The 19,845-nt window shown below is 55.2% G+C and overlaps 1 protein-coding gene across 1 annotated transcript in view; it reads left to right on the top strand.

The window, feature by feature from the left end:
• The first annotated feature begins 204 nt into the window (after positions 1-204).
• The window catches only part of ADCY1 (adenylate cyclase 1), a 126,529-nt gene continuing 106,888 nt past the window's right edge, over positions 205-19,845 (top strand). The window contains exons 1-2 of the mRNA XM_012458522.3: positions 205-843; positions 18,069-18,218. Of these exons, the coding sequence (XP_012313945.3) occupies positions 205-843; positions 18,069-18,218 (789 nt within the window). The remainder of the gene's footprint in view (positions 844-18,068; positions 18,219-19,845) is intronic.

Raw genomic sequence — 19,845 nt, 5'->3', positions numbered from 1 at the left:
CGGACCCCAGTGCGCAGGCGCGGCGGGCGGGAGGGGACGCGCTCCGGGCGCGCGCGCGGGGCAGCCGGCGCCCCAACTCCGCCCGCCCCGCGCCCCGGCGCCTCGCCGCCCGCCGCCCGCCCGCCCCGGCGCCGCCGCCCGCGCCCCGGCGCCCCGGGCCGGCGAGGGGCGCGCCCGCGGCCGCGGCCGCTGCATGGCGCTGAGATGGCGGGGGCGCCGCGCGGCGGAGGCGGCGGCGGAGGCGGCGCGGGCGAGCCCGGGGGCGCCGAGCGGGCGGCCGGGCCAAGCCGCCGGCGCGGGCTCCGGGCGTGCGACGAGGAGTTCGCTTGCCCAGAGCTGGAGGCGCTGTTCCGCGGCTACACGCTGCGGCTGGAGCAGGCGGCCACGCTGAAGGCGCTGGCCGTTCTCAGCCTGCTGGCGGGCGCGCTGGCGCTGGCCGAGCTGCTGGGCGCGCCGGGGCCCGCGCCTGGCCTGGCCAAGGGCTCGCACCCGGTGCACTGCGTCCTCTTCCTGGCGCTGCTCGTGGTCACCAACGTCCGGTCCCTGCAGGTGCCCCAGCTGCAGCAGGTCGGCCAGCTGGCGCTGCTCTTCAGCCTCACCTTCGCGCTGCTCTGCTGTCCTTTCGCGCTGGGCGGCCCCGCCCGGGGTTCCGCCGGGGCGGCCGGGGGACCAGCGGCCGCCGAACAAGGGGTTTGGCAGCTCCTTTTGGTCACCTTCGTGTCCTATGCCTTGCTGCCCGTGCGCAGCCTGCTGGCCATCGGCTTTGGGCTCGTGGTGGCTGCGTCGCACTTGCTGGTCACAGCCACCTTGGTCCCCGCCAAGCGCCCACGTCTCTGGAGGACGGTAAGTGTCGCCGCGCGACCCGCATCTGGTCGGACACACTTGCTGGGACGATGAGCGCTTTTTCCTAGGCGGCGGGTGGGGACACTGAGGCTACTATTGGGGGTGTGTTCAAGGTCACTCCAGCGAGTTGGGGACGCAGTCGGGGCTGGCACCCTCCGGCCAATGCTCTCTTCAGAGTTACAATCCATAAAGCGCCCCTGGGCGTGAAGTGTGGACAGGGGAGACAGGTGTGGAGAGAGAAAGATTTGGCCAAGGTCAGGTAACTGGTGAGCTGCCAGACGGCGGCCAGAGGGGTCCGCCGCTCTTTTGCCGCACCCATCCCCGCGGAGGGACTGAAAGTGGGCGAGGGGATCGGGCCCCCAGGGTGGGCGCAAAGGTCGGCTCTGCGCTCATCGCGGGGCTCTTCTCCTGTGCACTTAGAGCGCGTGCGGGGCTCGCCTCCCAGCCCTGCGGACCCAGGGGAGTATATAGGTGGTGGGAAAGGACTTCTGCCCTTTCAGCCTTGCTGGGCACCCTATTGTGGATCTGCCTCCGGCCTGGAAGGAGTGGGGTTTGCCAAGGTCAAACACAGTCTAGTCCTTGTCGCTGCCACTCGTCCTTTGCCCCGAACCTGCCTTCTCTGCTCGCGAACTTTGTTACTGTCTTCCCAGTCGGACCGGCGAGATGGTTGCAAGGGCGAGGACGCTGTCTGCCTCCTGCGGGCTCTTCCTGGGCCCTAGAGGAGCTTGCTCTTCCGACTGCCCGGAGGTGGAAGTGGACCAGGGGTCTTTGCCCCACGACGGGGCTTTGAGAGCTTCCCCTTGTGCCCATCTCCAACTGGCGGCGGGGATGGGGCTGGGGAGTGGGGGATGGGGAGATTTGGAAGACCCTGAGGAGGGTTTTGTTTCTGCCTCTAGCTGCACTTTAGCAGGGGGATGGTGTGAATCAAATGGAGTGGGGAAGCCCATCTCAGGAAAGGAAGCAGTGATGGGAGCAAATTGGAGAGAGGCAAGGGGTCCGAGGAGAAGCTGAATCCAGGGAGATTAGGGAAGAATAACTGGGGGGGCGGTGGTGAGGATTCCCTCAGCCTGGCCCCAGGGGACCAGCACCCAAGGATCTAAGGAGGCGTCCTCAGGCGGTGATGCCAGGGGCAGCACACAGTCAGAGGAGCCATGAGATGCTCAGCCTGGCACAGGGATAGACACATCACTGGACTTGTGTCTTAGGGTCAGAGAGAGACCAGCATGTGCTCAACCCATGGGTAGGGGCAGGAGGGAAGGAGGGAGTACATGGAGAATTGTCAAAGAGGGTGTCGGAAGAAGAGAGGAAGAGAGGTAGAGGTGAAGGGCAGAGGCAAAAAGACACAGCTAAAGGCGGAGGAAGGGGGAAAAGAGGCAGAGGACTGCATGCCGGGGAGGAGAGGGAGGCTGGGTTCTTCCACAACCTCTTCCACAGCCTCCTGCGGGCAGCACGTGGCCTTGCCTGACCATTCTCAGGGGGCATTCCTGTATTTCCTACCGCCACCCCCTATCTGTCTGTGTTTAGCCTGGGCCTCATGCTGGCCCCCACAGCCAGACCCGCACCCGCAAGATGGCCTCCCCAATCTGACCAGATGCTAGGGCAGCTCGGGAATAGGGAGGGGCTGAGCTTGGTCCCTGGGCAGGCCCAGGGATCCCAACCACACTGCATTCTCTCTGTGTTTATTACACCAGGGAGTCAGCTGGTGTAATAAAAGGCTAGGTTATTGTCTTTCTCTTTTAAAATAAAGACATTTCCCATGTAGCCTTTAGTCATTTCTTTTAGAGAATTAAAGACTAAAAATGAGAGAGAGGGGAGAGTCTGTAAGGAGTTTCTGGACACAGAGCTCTGCCCCTCCACCTGGGATAAGATGAGCCCCTGTGACTGTTACTGTATGGGGAAGGAAGCCCATCCTAGGAGCAAGGATTCTTAGGGAGCAGACATCTGGGTTTCCCTGCTAGCTGTGACTCCCTGGGCAATCCAAACTCTTCTCTCACTGAGCCTCAGGGTTCTCACTTATGTAAAGGGCAGAACACCCCTGCCCCCCCACCACACAGAGTTGTAGTGAAGACAAAAACTTCACATTGGAAAAGCACATTTTGGCCTCTTTAGAATGTTCTATTCAAGTCCACGTGTCTATACAGGTGATAGTGATATTGACAAACACATAGGGATCAATGCAGGGAAACATACAGTGGGGAGAGTGGGGCATATGATTCCCCAGGGATTCTGTCTTCCAATTAGAGAATTCCAGGAGCCTGTGAAATCTGTCCTTAATGAGCTGTGCAACTTGGTACTTGAGAGGGTGAAGAAGACGGCACACACATTTACACAGTGTTGGTGTTTCTGCTGCTCTTCACTGCTTTACCACCTGCCTCCTATTCAGACCTGTGCCACTCTGCAGTGCAGTCACTTGTTGACAGCACCTTGTCCTCCGTACTGAGTTTTGGGCAGGTAGTAGCCATGCTGGGCATGGAGTGGATGACCCAAAGAGGATGAAAGATGGACTGAATGAACGAAGGAATCTTTGCAGGGGATTTCCCTCACTGCATACATAGCAGGATGCCGCTTCAGAGTCTGAGATCTCCACGGTGATCCCTGGTGCTGAACCCAGTGACTAGTCAACCCAGTGAGCTTCAGAGTCAGGTTAACTCCATGGGGCAAAGGAGCTCCTTCCCTCGAAACCTACCCGTTTCTCTGAGACCCAAATGCTTTCTCATCAAGGATAGCCCCCAGGAGGCCTGGAAAAATCCTGTGCATTCTGAGACATGGGTTCAAGTCCATGCTCTGAGCTATGGAGCAAGTTCCTATGTTGTCTTTTCTGAGCCTTTGCCCCTCCGAAGCAAGGCTCTTGGGGTTCCCTGCAGCATTCATGTTCCATTTCTGGTGCACAGGGCTCTGGGAATGCAGCCTGGGTGCTTTGAGGCATCTGGTTCCTTCTCTGTAAAGCCCAAGCTGGCCAAGGACTCTGGGAGGCAGAGGAGAGAGCTCTGAAAGCTAGGGTGCATGATTATTAGCACAGGTGGAATTGAGTAGCTGGAGCTTAGCTCCTGCCCCGGAGGCGTGCTTGATGCTGATGACCCTGAGCAGAAAGGTCTGTAGGGGAAACAGCCTTGTTCCTACCTGGGCCAGCACTGAGGAGGTACCCATAAATATGTGCTAAGTGGCCGGAAATGAGTTCCTTTCCTCTCCCAGTCCCTTGCTTTTGGGTCACTGATTGTACCTAAATGAAATACAATTAATTTTCATTTAGCTAAGCACCTGTCAGAACTGAAAGCATCCTGTTCAAGACATCCATAGCTGCTCACAGTCAGTAGGGGGCAAGGCCTGCCAGAGTGGGCTGGAGATCTTGGGGTGGGGTAGGGGCGAGTGCCAAGGAACATGGAGGATGAGGAAGGGGGAGAAAGGGAGACACTGGATGTCTGGGCTTGGTTCCTTGTGATGCTACCCACTGACTCAGAGCCTCAGAGGGAGCAGCTTGGAATCTTAGGAAAGGAGGGCCTGGGCAGGGCCCCAGTCCTTCCCACAGGGGTCCCCCTCCCAGCCAGTGCCCTGCATTGCAGGGGGAGAACCAGGGTGCAGCACATGTGTGCAAGAGGAAGACCCGGTCTCTGCCAGCTCTGAGCTTCCTCCCTTTGCTACTTTACTCTACACAGCTTTGAAATACCCACTTTTTGATGAGTGTGAATCAGGATATTATATTTTTACTTAATTTTTTTCTGAAGTAGTAGGGATCCATTGCTGTGTGCAAATTGTAGGGATCCATTGCAGTGTGCAAATTATATGCTTTCAATTTGGTTGCTTTTCAATGTAAATGAAATTCATTTCGGTTTCTACTGAGTTCTTAGCTGTAGGCAGGATAACAGAAATCACGATTATCACGGAGAAATGGGAGTCAGCTGAAATTTCCCTGTGCGGCTCTAGTTCTGCCTGAGCGCTGGTGCAGAACCATGGCTTGCTTGCTTGGAGGTGAAACAACCTAACCACAGGGCGCAGAATCGAAGGGCGCAGGGCCTTGGATGACCTGGTTGTTGATAGCAAAGCTCATGGCCTAGGTGTACTCTGGTGACGCCAATCTGCCAGCACTCAGGCTGTGCCCCTATGCCTTTGCATACCCTGTGCCCATTGCCCAGCCGCCATCTCCTCCCAGTTCACCCCATGCCCTGCCTCCCTTTCCCTAGCCTCTTCCTTTGCTGGCCATACCTCCCCCGATGGTCTATCCTCTGGCCAGGCCTTCCTCCCCAGCTGGAACCCTCCTCTCCCACCATCCCCCTCTCGCGCTGCTGGTCCCTCCCCTGGCTGGGCCCCACCTCCTGTGGCTGGCCCCTCCTCCCCCACGAACCCCTCCTTTACTTCCCCTCCCACTGGCCCCCTTATCCTCATGGCCCTCAGCCTGGTCCTGTCACCATGGAGTGCCCATCTGCTGTGCATCCACCTGCCTTGGCGGAGCCAATGCCTAGAGGGATAGGACTGGGGTTAGAGCTGGGCCAGGAAGGGTGACAGGTGGGGTGGTCCTCCTGGCACAGAGGTCAGGCTATGTGAAGGCAGGGAGCGGGCTTTCTTGCCCCCTGCTGCGCCCAGGACTGGCAACTGGCAGGTAGTCTCCTCGTCTTTGGCTGGACATGCTTCTGAGGTCAGTGTTGCTGCTCTCCTGGGCACAACCCCCAGCTCCTGTGCTCCCACCTCTGGCTTTAGTCCTGCTGCAGCCTCACTGCTCCTTCCAGCCCCACATTGCCCCTAGGCCCATGTTTAGTGTTTAGGGAACAACGGCAGGGGACATCCATTACCCTGGAACCTGCTCCCCGTCCCCTGTTTTTCTCATAGGCTTGAGTGGTCCCCTGGTCCATTTCCCTTCACCTCCTGGCTCATCCTCCCTCAAGGGCAGTCAACTTTAACTTTAAAAAGCTTCCAGAATTGCCCCTGTCAGGGCAGCTGAAATGAGGGTGAGCAGGAAATGGGCCTCGTCAAAAGAGAGGGAGAATGGTCCTGGGCATCAGGCCAGGGGCACCCACTCACTCCACCTCTGAGGTGCTCCAGTGGGCCAACGGGCTTTCCTCTGCCCCTCCACAATGTGCCCTGTCGGGGCTGCACTGTGGCAGGAGCCCTAGACACGTGCTGAGTCTGGTCACACTGATGGATGGTGGGCTGAGGGGCACGGGGGCGGCTCCTTCACCGACCTGAGAAGAGCTGGGAGCAGACACAGGGCTGGAGTCTGTAGCTGCTGGGGCCTCCCTGCCTCTCTGCGCTGGTTCCCATGACCCCACATTGTTTGGTGCCGGAGGCTGGGGTGCTGGGGGACTAATGGCTCCCTTCCTCTGGGAAGCTGCAGTCTATTGGGGAGACCCTGGTCAATAACTCAGACTGCAGTCCCACGGGGCAGGACATTCAGGTGACCTTTGAAGGTGTGCACAGTGGACAGACCAGGCCTAACTGCTTGAGGATGCCTCCCTGTGGACTGGGCGCTCAGCCAGGATCCCTGGACCAAGCACAGGGTTGTGAGTGAGAGTAGTGGGGCGACTCCCACAAAGGCCCAGGTGGGGCAAAACCACACTGAGGACTTGCCCTTTCTCCCAAGAGCAGTGCCGAGTGTGGCCACAAGGAGGTGGAAGTGGGCTGGGGGCTGTGTTGGGACCCGAGGGGACCACTCAGCAGGCTCCTGTGGGTGTTGTCAGTCTGCCACTGTTCCCCACCCACGGCTTTTAGAGCTGTGTGCCTGCCCTTTTGGGGCTCACAGTGGTTTTAGGTGGATGTCCGTCTCCTGTCACATCTCTGAGGTTGGGAGGGCCAGGGAGCAACTCCTTAGCTTCGCAGGTTCCTGCAGATGTCCAGAAATGTCCTTGGACCATTTCCTGGCTCAGATGGAAGCTGGTGGGCATGTGAGGTGGGTGACTCCTGGCATTTCAGGGCCTCCAATGTGTCTGTGTGAATTTAGGCTTGTGATGATCCCCATGCCTCAGTTTTTCCCTTACCGAAGGGAACAGTAGCTCCCTCCTGTGGTTTTCTAGAACAGATACGTCCTCCAGGTACTATGAATGGATTGTGCTTGGGAGGCATTCCCTGTCCTTCCCACCCTGCTCTGGGCTCAATGAAGTGAGACCTACCTCTTACTGTCACATACATAGCTGTTTGTAGCTGATGACCTGCTAGTTAGTCTCTGACTTCCTAAAACCGAATAGTTGCAGCGAGGTGCTGGTCTTGATCAATTGTTGGGAGAGACCTGCAGGATGCAGGTGGCAGGCATAGTCTGTTCAGCCCGTGTTCTCCGCCAGTTGTACTAGTGGAACACCTTGTGAAACAGCCCATTTGGAGGTGGCCTTGTGTCCGCAGTGGAGGCTGGCATCCCTGTGGCCACAATGCCAGGCTGACCCCTTTTCAGTCAGGTTTTTGAGTTCCAAGAAGCATGGGGGCTGAAGTGGCAGGAGGAGGGTTTTGGGCAAGCCTTTGGGCAGGAGAAGCAGCCTGGCTGCCTAACCTTGTCCATGTAACCCCCTTGGGGAGTTCACATGGCTACGGGCTCCTCCTTTTACTCTGAGAGGCTGAGCAAGGGAAGAGACCTTTCCTGCCCCGATCCCTTTGCGTGCCCTGCGCCCACTGCCCAGCATGCCGTCTCCTCCCAGTTCACCCCATGCTCTGCCTCCCTTTCCCCAGCCTCTCCCTCTGCTGACCATACCTCCCCTGCCAGCCCCTCCTCTGGCTGTGCCTTCCTCCTCAGCTGGAACCCTCCTCCCCTACAAGCCTGCCTCCCGCTGCTGGGCCCCACTGCCTCTCCTCCCAGATGGACCCCTCTTTCACTTCCCCTCCCACTGGCCCCCTTATCCTCGTGGCCCTCAGCCTGGTCCTGTCACCATGGAGTGCCCATCTGCTGTACATCCACCTGCCTTGGCGGTGGGAAGAGACCTTTCCTGCTCTCCATTTGAGCATATGAGTTATATCCATCCCTCCTCTTTTCATGAACATATACAAACACACATGCTCATGTATAAACACATATTTATACACACGCATAAACACACACAAGTATCCACACAAACACTCCCAGATGCATGCAGTCACACTCATTCTCCCCCCAACATGCATGCATGTAATCACACAGAAACACACACTCATAAACCAATGCATACTCACACATCCATACCCACTTGCATGCATGCACCTACACACTCACATGCACACTCACACTCATACCTACACACTAGCTCACACACAATGCACTCAAATACACGCATGCTCACCCACTTACATAGATTCACACACTCACAAACCAATGCACACTTGCACACTGATGCATACTCACAAACTAATGCACATTCACACATTCTCACGCTCACCTACACTCATTTCACTGTTACTAGTATGTGGGTCTTTTGAGTAGATGTTCTATCCTGGTCTCTGAGGGAGGGCAGGCTGTGCCGTTTGTCTCAGCAGCACCACCACAGAGACCTGGGCTGAAGCCCAGTTCCTGCACCTCCAGCTCCATAACCTTGGCAACCTCAGAATCTGGCCTGCGGAGGGAAACCAGGCTGCCGGCCTTACCTGCATCAAGGAGGTGTAGTGAAGGCTGGTGGGAGGGCAGGCATGTCCACATGGGACTTGGGAGCTGTGAAGGCAGGGACCTGGCTAGTACTCTAAAGCCTTCCTTAGAGAAGGGACTGGGGCTGCCCGCCACTTAGCTGTGCCCCTCTCCAGTGCAGGCTAGGGCTGGCACCTGGGGCATGGCGGGGGATACTGCCTCCACTGCCCAGCCTAGTTTTCCTGTTCTCCCTCCCAGTGCTTCTCCTCTGTCTCCTTTAACCCTTCGGCTCCCTGTGGCCTCTTCAGGCTGATCTGGGCTCCTTTCTCAGTGGAGCATGGTGTCTTCTGCATTATTTTGCTAAGGGGGTCCCATTTGTTTGTTTCCTTCTGCCATGCAGAGATGCCAGCCTCAGGAAGGAGGTATAAGGTGTGCGGGAGTCCCTGGGGTCAGGGCTAGGAGAATAGGAGCCCACCGCAACAGCCCAGCTCTGGCTTTGTGCTGAAGGCAGCACAGACCCTGAAACAATCCCATCTCTCTGGATTAAAGGGATGGCAGGAACTGCTTTGATCTCCAGGCTTTAGTGTTCACTGTGCCTTCAGTCTGGGCCAGGAAGAAAGCCTGGAGCTGAGAAGAGCTGTCAGCTTCCCAGAGCTTGGGTGTGACTTTGTAGAGCCTGAACACAGCTCTCTGGGTGGGGCCTCTGTGTGGGTGTGTGCCTGTGCACACATGTGTATGTGGATACGTGCGACTGTGTGTACACATTGTGTGTGGATGTGCATGTGTGTGTGTTGGGGCATGCCCACGCACATGTGTGCACATGTATCTTCTTGCATGTAGATGTGTTTTCATGCATGTGTGCTTGTGCGTGCATACAAGTACAAGAGCATTGGTAACACTCAGAGGAACCTGGGAGCAGGTGGACAGGACGCTGCCAGCAGTGTGATGGGGTCCCCAGCAGTGCTGGGAGCCCTACACTCCAGCCTCTGAGCCCTGCAGAAGAGAAAGTCCATGCTCGTAGCACATTCTGAATCTGAGCACAACTTTTTGTTTTGATTCTAAAAATACAGAGCAGCTCTTTTATCAGAGTACAGTGTTTCCTTGTTGCCTTCTCCGAAGTAGACTCTTCTCTGAAGTAGGCTCTTCAGTGTTCAGGAAGTGGCTCAGCCTGAGAAAATGCAGATGCATGGTGCTTGGCTGGCCTGGCTCCCCCGTGCTTGGCCACCTGAGTGTTCTTTTCTTTCCTCCACTGTTTTTTTTTTCAGACAAGGTCTCTCTCTGTAGCCGAGGCTGGAGTGCAGTGGCATTATCATGGTTCACTGCAGCCTTGAACTCCTGGGCTCAAGTGATCTCAGCCTCCAGAGTAGGTAGAGCTACAGGAGAGCACCATCATGCCTGGCTAATTGTTTCCCAGGCTGGTCTTGAATTCCTGTGCTCAGGCGATCCCCTGCCTTGGCCTCCCAGAGTGCTGGGATTACAGGTGTGAGCCACCATGCTGGGTCCTGAGTGCCCTTTGCTTACTGACCTGGTTCACTTGATTGCTGTCCTGCTGCGTTTGGCACACCTTGGCTCTGGTGGCCCTGACTTCCTGGGAGCACCAATGCTTCTGATAGATGGGGCATTGTTATTTACGTAGCAGCTGGCGTTGGGCCCAAGGCACCTCATGTCCGAGTGTGGGGATGTCGGACACCCACCATGGACAAAGAAGATGGCTATCTCACAGCACGGCAGTGCCGGCTGAGATGAGCAGAGCCCCCCGCTGTCCCCGCTATCTGTCTCTAACTGTGGTCCTCCGGCTGGCTCTTGCCCACTAGCCCTAAGGACTCACTTGACCTCTTGTCCCTGGACATGGTCCTTCTAGTGCCCTTTTCTGGCAACTGAGCTCAGTGCTTTCTCAAGAAACCTGTTTAATACTGCATTCTTTGGAGGGTGCCACCTGTGTCCTTCACCTACCACACAGTCTGGAGCCAAGTCTAGAGGTCCCAGCCTGTGACCAGCATCCACCCTTTCCACATAAATCATCACCTGCCTACGCTCCAGGAGGGCTCCTCTCCCAGCCTGCGGGGGACCTGTGGATTTTCTCAGCTCTACTGTCCAGCCTCTGGAAGCAGCATTATCATAGCAAGCATGCAGCTGATGAGGGCGAGTCTGCTTAGCAGGATGGTGGAAAGTTCAGGAGATGCCAGGCAGTTGCAGGCGTGTGCTGGGAGTCAGGGCAGCTTGCTCTGGAACATTCTATTCCCCAGGGAGCATGTGGCAGTGAGCATCCTGGCTGGTCAGGTGTGCCGCCAGTGCAGTGAGCCTGTGCTGGAGCCATGCTCTGTGGCGATGCTTCCGGAAATCAAGAGTGCCTTTGCCTTCATTGCCCTAACGCATTGCCTTTCTGAAACAACCGTGGCCTCAAAAAGGGATCTTAAATACTTGTTCGTTGAACTTGTTTTCTCAAAACCTACCTGCCTTGCAGCTTCAATGATTAACTGAGGCAACAGATTTTAGGAAATGTTGGCTTAGCCTGAAGATTTTGAAATATCTCTGATAGTTGATTTTTTAAAATCTGTACTTGCAGACATCACAATGTTTCCTGGGCACTGGTCATGTCCTGGTGCTGGGTGGGGTCTTGTCACTGGCAGGGTCCCTTTCTGTGGTCACATCTTTAATGCCAAGCGCCTTGGCTTGAATTTGTTCAAGGGTCAGAAATGGGCAGTGCCTGAGAGCTCAGCTGACAGTGTGGCTCCTTGTGGCTGGTGTCACAGGTGCTGTGGGTGGGGGTGGACAAGCTGCAAGTGGGGCTGTTCTGAGGTTCTGGTGTGCTTGAGTCCGAGTCACCCTCTCTGGGAGGCTCAGATGGTCACCGTGTCATTCTTTGATCCTCTGGGCAGGGATGTGGTGAGATACATGGGGAGCGGACTGTCTTTGACAGGAGCTGTCCCCAGGGTGCTCTGCCGCCCGGGGACTTGCATCTGTCTTCCTGACTTCCCTGCCCTGTGTTCCTCGCTTTCCTGCTGGTGTCTTCATGTCAGATTCTACCAGTGCTTTTTCCTTTCTCCCTCCTAAGCTGACCTCGCGGTTGTGCATGACCTGGGAGGAGAGGCTGGGCTGGCTTGGAGAGGGGCACCATGGAGGAACAGGCTGCATGTGGCCCTAACGCCCCTCTGGAACTGAGGTGCCAGTGATTACACAGGAAGCACCAAAGACGGCTGCTTCTCCAGGTCCCCGTGAGAATCCTTTCTGAGGTCTGGTGAACATAGCTTCATGCATTAGAAACCTCATGACGGGAGCTCAGGGAGAGCCTGTCAAATTCTTTTAAAAATAACTTGTGTTATATTATTTTTATTATGGAAAATTCAAATATACACAGAAGTAGGGAGACCAGCACAGTGATTCTTTGAGTACCCATCACTGGCTCCAACAGTTATCCACATTCTGCCAGCCCTCTTTCAAACGATGCTAATTCTAAAATGCTTTTATTAATTCAAACACCAGAAGCTAACAAGCAATTACGTTAATTAAAAAACCCGCTTGTGTGCGACACTGAAGAAGCAGAAATGGTTTAAAGAGAATGACGTCACACCAGCACCCAGCTCCTGGTGAGTACCTCGGAGGGACTGGATGGTGTCCGCTGAGGGCTCAGTCAGGAGGGACCACCCCGCCATCCAGACACCTGGGAGATGGCAGACTGATTGCAGTCTGGGAATTTACCAATGAGAAATGAGAACATGCCCAGTGCTGTGCAGGGAGCAGTTGTGTGGGGTTAGCTCCTTCGCTGGCCTGTGGCCCAAGTGCTGTTAGCTCACGTGAGAAAGCACTCCCTCCAGCAGGATCCCCCTCCCTGCCACCGTGGCCTCTGCTCAGGAGAGGCTGGTTTGGAGGACTGCCCTGCAGCCGTTCTTTTGTCCTCTTGGGTAGCCTGAATGCCACTCTGGCTGAATGACTGTGCTGGGGCAGCCCTGGTGATGTCAGGTTGAAAATGGGAGCAAATTCAATGGAGAGGTTTTCATACCCAATGAGAGTGATCCCGGGTTGAGAAGGGACCACTCAGACCAGTCCAGACATCAGGAGGCTGCCCAGTGAAAGGAAGGAAAACCCTCTTGGCCAAGGCTGCAGTGAGGTTTTGGGTCTGAGTGCATGCTCTACCCAGAGGTGTGGCATGGCTGGGGGTTGTGCTGTATGTGCATGGCATGGCAGACAGGTCAGGGGTGAGTCCAGGGCCCAGCGGGTCTCTAATGTGCTGGGAAGGTGGGGCTCCACCCAGAGTCTGGGATGAAGGGAGGGTCTGCCTCACGCGGACTTTGACTGCAGCCTGATTGTAGGTTGTGCCAGGCAGTGGGGTTGGAGAGAAGTCAGTGGCATAGGGTTGTCAGGGGCAGGACCTGATGAAGGTTTGAGAACGACAGAGAGAGAAGGCCAGGGGACTTGCAGGTTTGGTTTGGGCAGAGGTCCCTGTCCCTGGAGGGGAAGAAGGACAGGTACCTAGGGGTGTGGGATGATGATGTCAGATTGGGATACTTTCTCCAAGGACTATGAGACATCTTGGGTTGGGGGAAGGGCCCAGGGCTCCTGCAGGGTGCTGGTCTAGTGACCACGAGTGGTGTCAGCCCAGTGACCACGAGGGGTGCTAGTCCAGGGACCCCCAGTGTGTGATGATTTTCTCATGGTTAGACTGGGGTGTTGGTTTTTAGCAGGAGGCCTCAGAGGACATGCCCTCATCCCATTGTGTCAGGCACATCTGTCAACAGGACCCATCACAGCCGGTGTGTCAGTTACCAGCTGGCTAAGGTGGTATTGGGAGGTTTCTCTGCCATAACATTTTCTCTTTTTTCCTCTTTTTCCATTTTGTGCTTTTCCCGAAGGAAGTCACTGTGCTGAGCTGATACTGAAGGAGTGGAGAGTTTACCTTCTTGAGGGTGGAGCAGCTATAAATGACTTGGAATGCTCCCAATTTTTGCCTATTCATCTGTTATCCTTCATTTATTTTTTATTTCATCATTGATTTATATCAGTACTAATGTTTATTTTATACTTTGGGTTACAATTCAGTACTACTTTGTGTTGCTCAAATTGTTCCAACTTTGGCCATTGGGAGTTCTTTCAGTTGGCTCTCGTGTCCTTTGACACCCCCCCCATTTGTGTGTGTGTGTGTTTGTGTGTGTGTGTGTGTGTGTGAGAGAGAGAGAGAGAGAGAGAGAGAGAGACAGAGACAGAGACAGAGACAGAGAGACACTTGCCTTACTCTCTGACCCTGGAAGGTGCTCCAGGCCCATCTGCTTGATTAGCAAATATTTTCTCTGCCTGAGCCCAAGTATCAGTCATTTCTCCAGGAAGTCCCAGTTCCTTTTATTGGAGAATTTTATTAAAGACCATGACCTGGCCTCCTGGTGTCCTTATTGCTCCTGGGGAGCCATTGCTTCTAGTTTTCTTTCATTAGGCAGAGCTAGGACCTATGTACACACACATTTCTATAAACATTTGTATATGTGTCCATCTGTGGATTAAGCCAAACACGAGCTCATCCTGGTGCCTCAGAGTCTAACCTGCCTCTCATAGCGACGAGCCGGCTCTGGTGATGTTTTCAGGTGGTGCACAGTCAAGCAGAGATGCCCCAGGGCCTGCAGACAGGTCCTGCTCCCCCTGGTCGCCTTCCCCAAGCATGCTGGTGCTCAGCCCAGCTGACTCCCTGGGAAGCCCTTCTCTTCTCGGCTGTCTGGCTGAGTTAATCTGGCCCATGAAGGTTTTTTCAGGGTGTTTCCAAGTGCTGGCTTGGCCATTGGGAGCTCTTTTAGTTGGCTGCTATGTCCTTTGACATACCCCCATCATTGCATGTGTGTGTGTGTGTGTGTGTGTGTGTGTGTGTGTGTGTGTGTGTAACACTTTCCTGTCTGGCACTGCACAGTGCTCCACTCATCCTGATGCTTCAGAGTCTAACCTGCCTCCCACACAGTGTCCTTTGTTGGGTTTCTCCTTAGGTGTCCTTGAGAAGGTCATTTGGTAGGTACTATAATTGCTATCAATCTGCCCGTCTGTTGGATAGAGAGACTGAGGCACAGAGGTGGTGCAGGCAGAAGACACGGGTAGGGCAGGGTCTGACCCTGGTGAGGACACCTGGACTCCTGTCCTCACTCGCAGCCCAGCTCAGCCCTTGCTGGGATGAGAGCTTGAGAGGGTGTCCAGACTGGGAGACCAGCAGCCCGGTGCCACCCAGGGCCTGGGTGGTGTGGGCAGCATGTGGCTTTGGGCCACCATGTTGTCAGGGAGTGTGGTGGTGGGGTGCAGATAGCTGGGGCCAGGCCGGGGTTGGATCCCCTGCTCCAGGAGTGGCCATCGGGCTGTGGTGGGGAGGCTGCCTCTCCCCTAGACTCCTGCAGCCCCTGGAGCCCTCATCCCTGAGTAGCTCATGGTGACCTGAGCCTGCCTTTCTTGTCATTGTGACGTGTGCTAAGCCACATCATGATTGTCTTGCCCTGGGACATGCATCTTTTGGACCTAAATGCCCCTCTAGCTGTGAGTTCAGCGAGCTTCATCGGGAGAATTGATAGTTCCAGACCTTGGGGACAGATTTGGAATTCTCAATTCCAATGCAGTGGGTCCATTTGGTGGGTGAGGATGCTCATCTGGGAAAATGTTGGGGCGTGCATGTCCTGGCGGGTGAGCCCTGTGCTCATGGGCAGTTGTGGGGCACTTGGCAGATGACACCCAGCTCTCCTGAAGGGTCCTTTCTGCAGCAATTCCTTCTCAACCACCCCGCTCCATGGGTTTTTTTTGAAGGGAGGCAGTGCCCAGCTCATAGAGTACTGGGTTGTTTGAGGATGCTTTTCCCTTCCAGGGGCCATGGGGGTCTGAAGCTTCCAGTGGGAGTGTCGGTTTCATTGGTGACAGTGCCCCGCAGACATCCCAAGGGCAGGTAGTGATGGTTCCCCATTCTAGTGAGGATAGATTGTAGCTAGCAGAAATGGGGAGACGAGCTAATGGGAAGAGAGGAGCGGCTGCTTCCCTCTGAGAAAGAGGTCCCTGGGCTCCGGGAGGGCTTGCAGGGGCATCTCCATATAGTGCAGAGATGAGGGGGACCGGCCGCCATTCTTCCCAGCCTCCTCGGGCTGCCATCCCGCACGGAACTGCTCTGATGCACACGGGGAGGGTCGGTCATCTTGACAACTGACCTGCCAGCTGTGCTGTGTTTCCACTTCCCCTGGACTCTGTCATACACTTGTAATCTAAGCCCATTGTGTTCCAGGAGGAAACCAGGGGAGAAAGGAAGCTAAGATGTGGAAAATCTCCAAGGGAAGTTTTATTGTTCCTGATTATCGTTTTTGTTTTAACGACTGGGGTCCACCTGCCCTTCACTTCCTTTAGAAAGTGGGTGGTGGCCTCCCGTGCAGGCCCCTCCACAGGCCTCGCTGGCTCAGCTCTGGCAGCTCCAGCCCCTCAGGTGTCCGATAGCCCCGGGTCTTCCAGCTCCCTGCTCCATCCCTGACCCTTTCCAGACATCCATGGTGTTTGCTGATTCTGAGCACTGAACACACCCTAACATGCTCTGCGTTTTGTTCATGGAAAAAGCCGGATCTGAGAGGTATCCACACCATGATGACAGCAGCTATGTCAAATGCACTGAGAGGGAAGCTAAATGGCCATATTCAGGTCCGGTGGAGATCTTCAGGGTCATAGTGGAGATTTCAAGGTCACCTTCTTGATGCTCAGGGTCCGGGAGAGGTCTTGCTGCCTTCTCTGACCCCTCACAGGCAACAGCCATCCCACTTCTGGCTTGCGTGGTCAGGATGGTGCCATCTGGCAGGGGTAACTTCCTGCCTATGCCTTCACCAATGTGTGGTGTTTAATGTCATCAGCCCCACAGAGTCAGGTGGGTGTGTGTCTGACATGTGTGGGGAGCTGTGCTGGGCCAGGGTCAGGTCCCCTGTGGAGGTGTCAGGCAGACGATGGCTGTCACCTAGGGCCCTGCAGATTTGTGCTCCTCATCCTCCCTCCCTATCACCTCCTTGAGAGTGGCTCTGATGTTTCCAGATTGCATGTGACCGTTGGTCCTAGGTTTGTTTTTCAGCCTCGTGATGGATGCACCTTTGAGGGCATTATCATACACCTCGGGTTTGAAGGTGCCCCAGATCTGTCCTTGCCCCTCCCTGTGGCCCCTGCCCCTGGTCGGTCTCAGCCCTCCCGGCTGCTCCTCAGCACCAGCATCCAGTAGGTGGCCAGGAACTGTCAGGTCTCCTTCCTCAAGCTGTCTGGGGGCTCCTGTCCTGCTGTCTGTAGGTTGGCCCCATCAGGGTGACACCCATCTCCCCCGTCTCATGGGTCCGCGTCCTGGACTCTCTTGGCTCCCTGTCGGCGGCAGCTGCTCCCCACACTACTGTGTGAGCGTGTTTTTGATTTGAGTTCTGTTTCACAGTGTGCAGCACACATTTACATGTGGGGGTGTTTGTGGTTAATCCGTGTGGAGCAGTGACAGCCGGAGCCTTCAGGTTTCTGCTCCTGGCTCAGCTGGCTCAGCTCTGGCATACAAGTAGAAATGCCTGGGCATAATCAGACAAAAAAATTCTCCAATTTTGCAAGTGACCAAGGGACACTTGTTTCATACAATACTTACAAACTGCAGCCCCCGACTTGAGGGCCCCTGGCAGGACATGCCGCGGCCCTGCATAGCTTGTCAGAGGTGCCTCTGTCCAGGCCCAGTGGCCTGTGAGACGTAGAGACAGAACAGTTGAGGAGACCAGCTGCAGGCAGTGGGGAGCAGGAAGTGATCGTGGAGGGGAACCCTGGGTCAGGCTGGCACCTGGTGCCTGATGCCTGGGTCTGAGCCTGGTCCTGAGCCTGGAGTGTGGGGACACTGCTAGTGCTGGCCCCTTCTCAGGCTGGTGGCCCCTTCCTTGTGTCTCATCTGTTGAAGCTGAAGTGGGGACAGGACTGAGGCAGTGTGCAGACACCAGGCTCTGGACACTGCATTCCCCCATCTTGTGCTGGTGCTCACTGTGTACCCAAATCAACATACGGGCTGTTTTTTTTTTTTGTGTGTGTGAGCTCACATTTCACCTTTTCCTGAATCTTTCCAGAGCAGTTTGTGCAGGCTTTCTGGGAACAGCCACTCTTCACATATGTATTCTCCAGGGGTCTTGGTTTTCTGAGGCTGCTGTGACAAAGCATAGCAGACTGGACACCTTAAACAACAGAAACGGATTATCTCACAGTCCAGAGGCTGGAAGTTCAAGATCAAGCTGTGGGCAGGGCTGGGCTCTCCCGAGGCCTTGCTCCTAGGCTTGCAGACAGCCATCTTCTCTCTGTGCCCTCACAGGGTCTTCCCGCTGCCTGTGTCTGTGTCCTCATCTCCCTTCTTCTAAGGACACCTGGCAGATTGGATTAGTGCCCACCCTGATGGCCTCATTTTAACTTAATTGCCTCTGTCAAGACCCTGTTTTCAATTAGTCACGTCCCGGAGTCCTGGGGGTTAGGACTTTATGCATTTTGCGGGACACAATTTGGCCTTGACTCTAGGCCTGGTTACTCCTTATACCCTGACATGCTGTTTCACAGCTGCCCAGACAGGATGAGGGCAAGCTTTTGCCCGACTGGCTCCCTGTGTCCCCGGCCTGCGCTGTGGGTCTGGCCTGGGTGGCATGGCTTTTGGAGAGCTTGTGCTAGTTCTCTGGGTGGCCTGGGCCTTCTTCTTGTGTGCAGGATGTCAGGCTTCACATGTCGCCTCATTCTCTCCCTGCAGCTCGGCGCCAATGCCTTGCTCTTTGTCGGCGTGAACATGTATGGGGTGTTCGTGCGGATTCTGACTGAGCGTTCGCAGAGGAAGGCGTTCCTCCAGGCCCGGAGCTGCATCGAGGACCGGCTGAGGCTGGAGGATGAGAACGAGAAGCAGGTCAGTGGTTTGGGCCAGTCAGCCTAGAGGGGTTGGCTGTGGTGCTGAGGAGGTAGAGGGAGCTGTCTTCCTGTGCCTCAGTTTACCCTGTGGTGACATAGGCCACAATTCCCAGTGGTACATGTTGGTATTTGAGGCTGTGGAGGAGATGCCCTGAGGTTTTTTAGTTAACAAATGGGCAGGCAGGCTAGGTTTGCTGCCCTGTGGAGCTGAGCAGCTCATGGGATAGTGCTGGGAAGGGGCTGCTCTAAGAACAGCATTTGGGCGCATTGACTTCTGGTTGCAGCTGGAATAGGTCAGCTGCCCAGGGAGGACGAGGCAGGTCCTGGCCGTGCCTTGGGTGAATGTGACCGAGCAGGTGGCGCTGATCGACTGGCCTGAGGCTCCCACCGGCCCTGCCTTTGGCTCAGTGTCGCTGACCCCAGAGCACGCTGTCACTTCTGGAAGGCAGAGGTGCCCTTGTGCTGGGAGTTGTAGAGGGGTCACGGTGGTCATGATACAGTACCCACAGCCCTTGGAGTTCCTCCAGTGGCCGGCATCACCCCATTTTCAGGATGAAACAGCCATGAGGGAAAGGGCAATGGCTTGGAGGGAGCCATGCCTGGGTTCCCAACGCCCTCTGTGACTCCTCTTCTGTGTTCCCTGTCTGCTGCCCAGGGCCTGTGCCCAGCAGGCCCAGTAGGCTCAGGAGGGACCATCTGGGAGCCTCTGGGATAAGCCTGGCACATTCCAGGAAACTTCACTGGAGGGATCTAGACTCTTCCTCCAGTCTTGGGGCTCACAGGCCTTTGTAACACCAAACCGCTGATGTCTTAGGCCTGCGGCTGACAGATAGGATCTCTTTCTCAACTATGTGAATACAAGATATCATACTGAATATAAATGTAAAAACACACATACACATTTTATGTATAGACATTGTTTTGATCCCTAATATTTACAATAAAAGTAAGATATAGTTGAGAAATAGATCACATATGTGTGTTTAGATAGTGTGTGTATTGCCGTGTATGTGAACATGTAGGAGGATGTGTCCATGTGGACGATATGTGGGCGGTGGCACGTGTCTGTGTATATGTACACGTGCATCCCTGTGCAGTTGCATGTGTAGATATGTGCACATTGCCTTCGCCTCTGTACATGTGTGCACGTGTGTCTGTGAATGCCTGTGCTCATGTGCACGTGCGCATGCATGCGCCTGTCTTTACATCCAGACGTGGTTGCATGTGTGTGTGGCTTTGTATTCATGTAGATGCGTGTGTCTGTGTGGGCATGCCTGTGTGTCTGTGTGTTTGTGATATGCATGGACATGTGTATATGTGTGTATGCACATGTGTTGATGTGTGTTGTCTGTGTGTGTGCATGAATGTGTCGACGTGTGTATAAATTGAGCATCTTTTAAGGCTGAGCCCTGAGCATTTTTTCTTAGACCAGAGTCAATCACACTGGGAGAGATACCTCCTTTGTACTTTCTAAGAGGTGTATAGCCTTGTTTTGTTACCTCCATAAGATCCCAGAAGTGAATCTTTGGAAGCCCTGTTCTCCCCTTAACTACAGCCTCTGTAGTGGAGAAGGCAAAGACTCTTTCTTGGGTCCTGCTTGTGTGTATTTCTGAATCATCCTTTTC

The sequence above is a fragment of the Aotus nancymaae genome, unplaced genomic scaffold, assembly GCF_030222135.1.
Source record: "Aotus nancymaae isolate 86718 unplaced genomic scaffold, 86718_ANA_hifiasm-v0.15.2.pri h1tg000065l, whole genome shotgun sequence".
In the NCBI taxonomy this organism is placed as follows: Eukaryota; Metazoa; Chordata; class Mammalia; order Primates; family Aotidae; genus Aotus; species Aotus nancymaae.
This window is presented reverse-complemented; position numbering and strand designations above follow the sequence as displayed.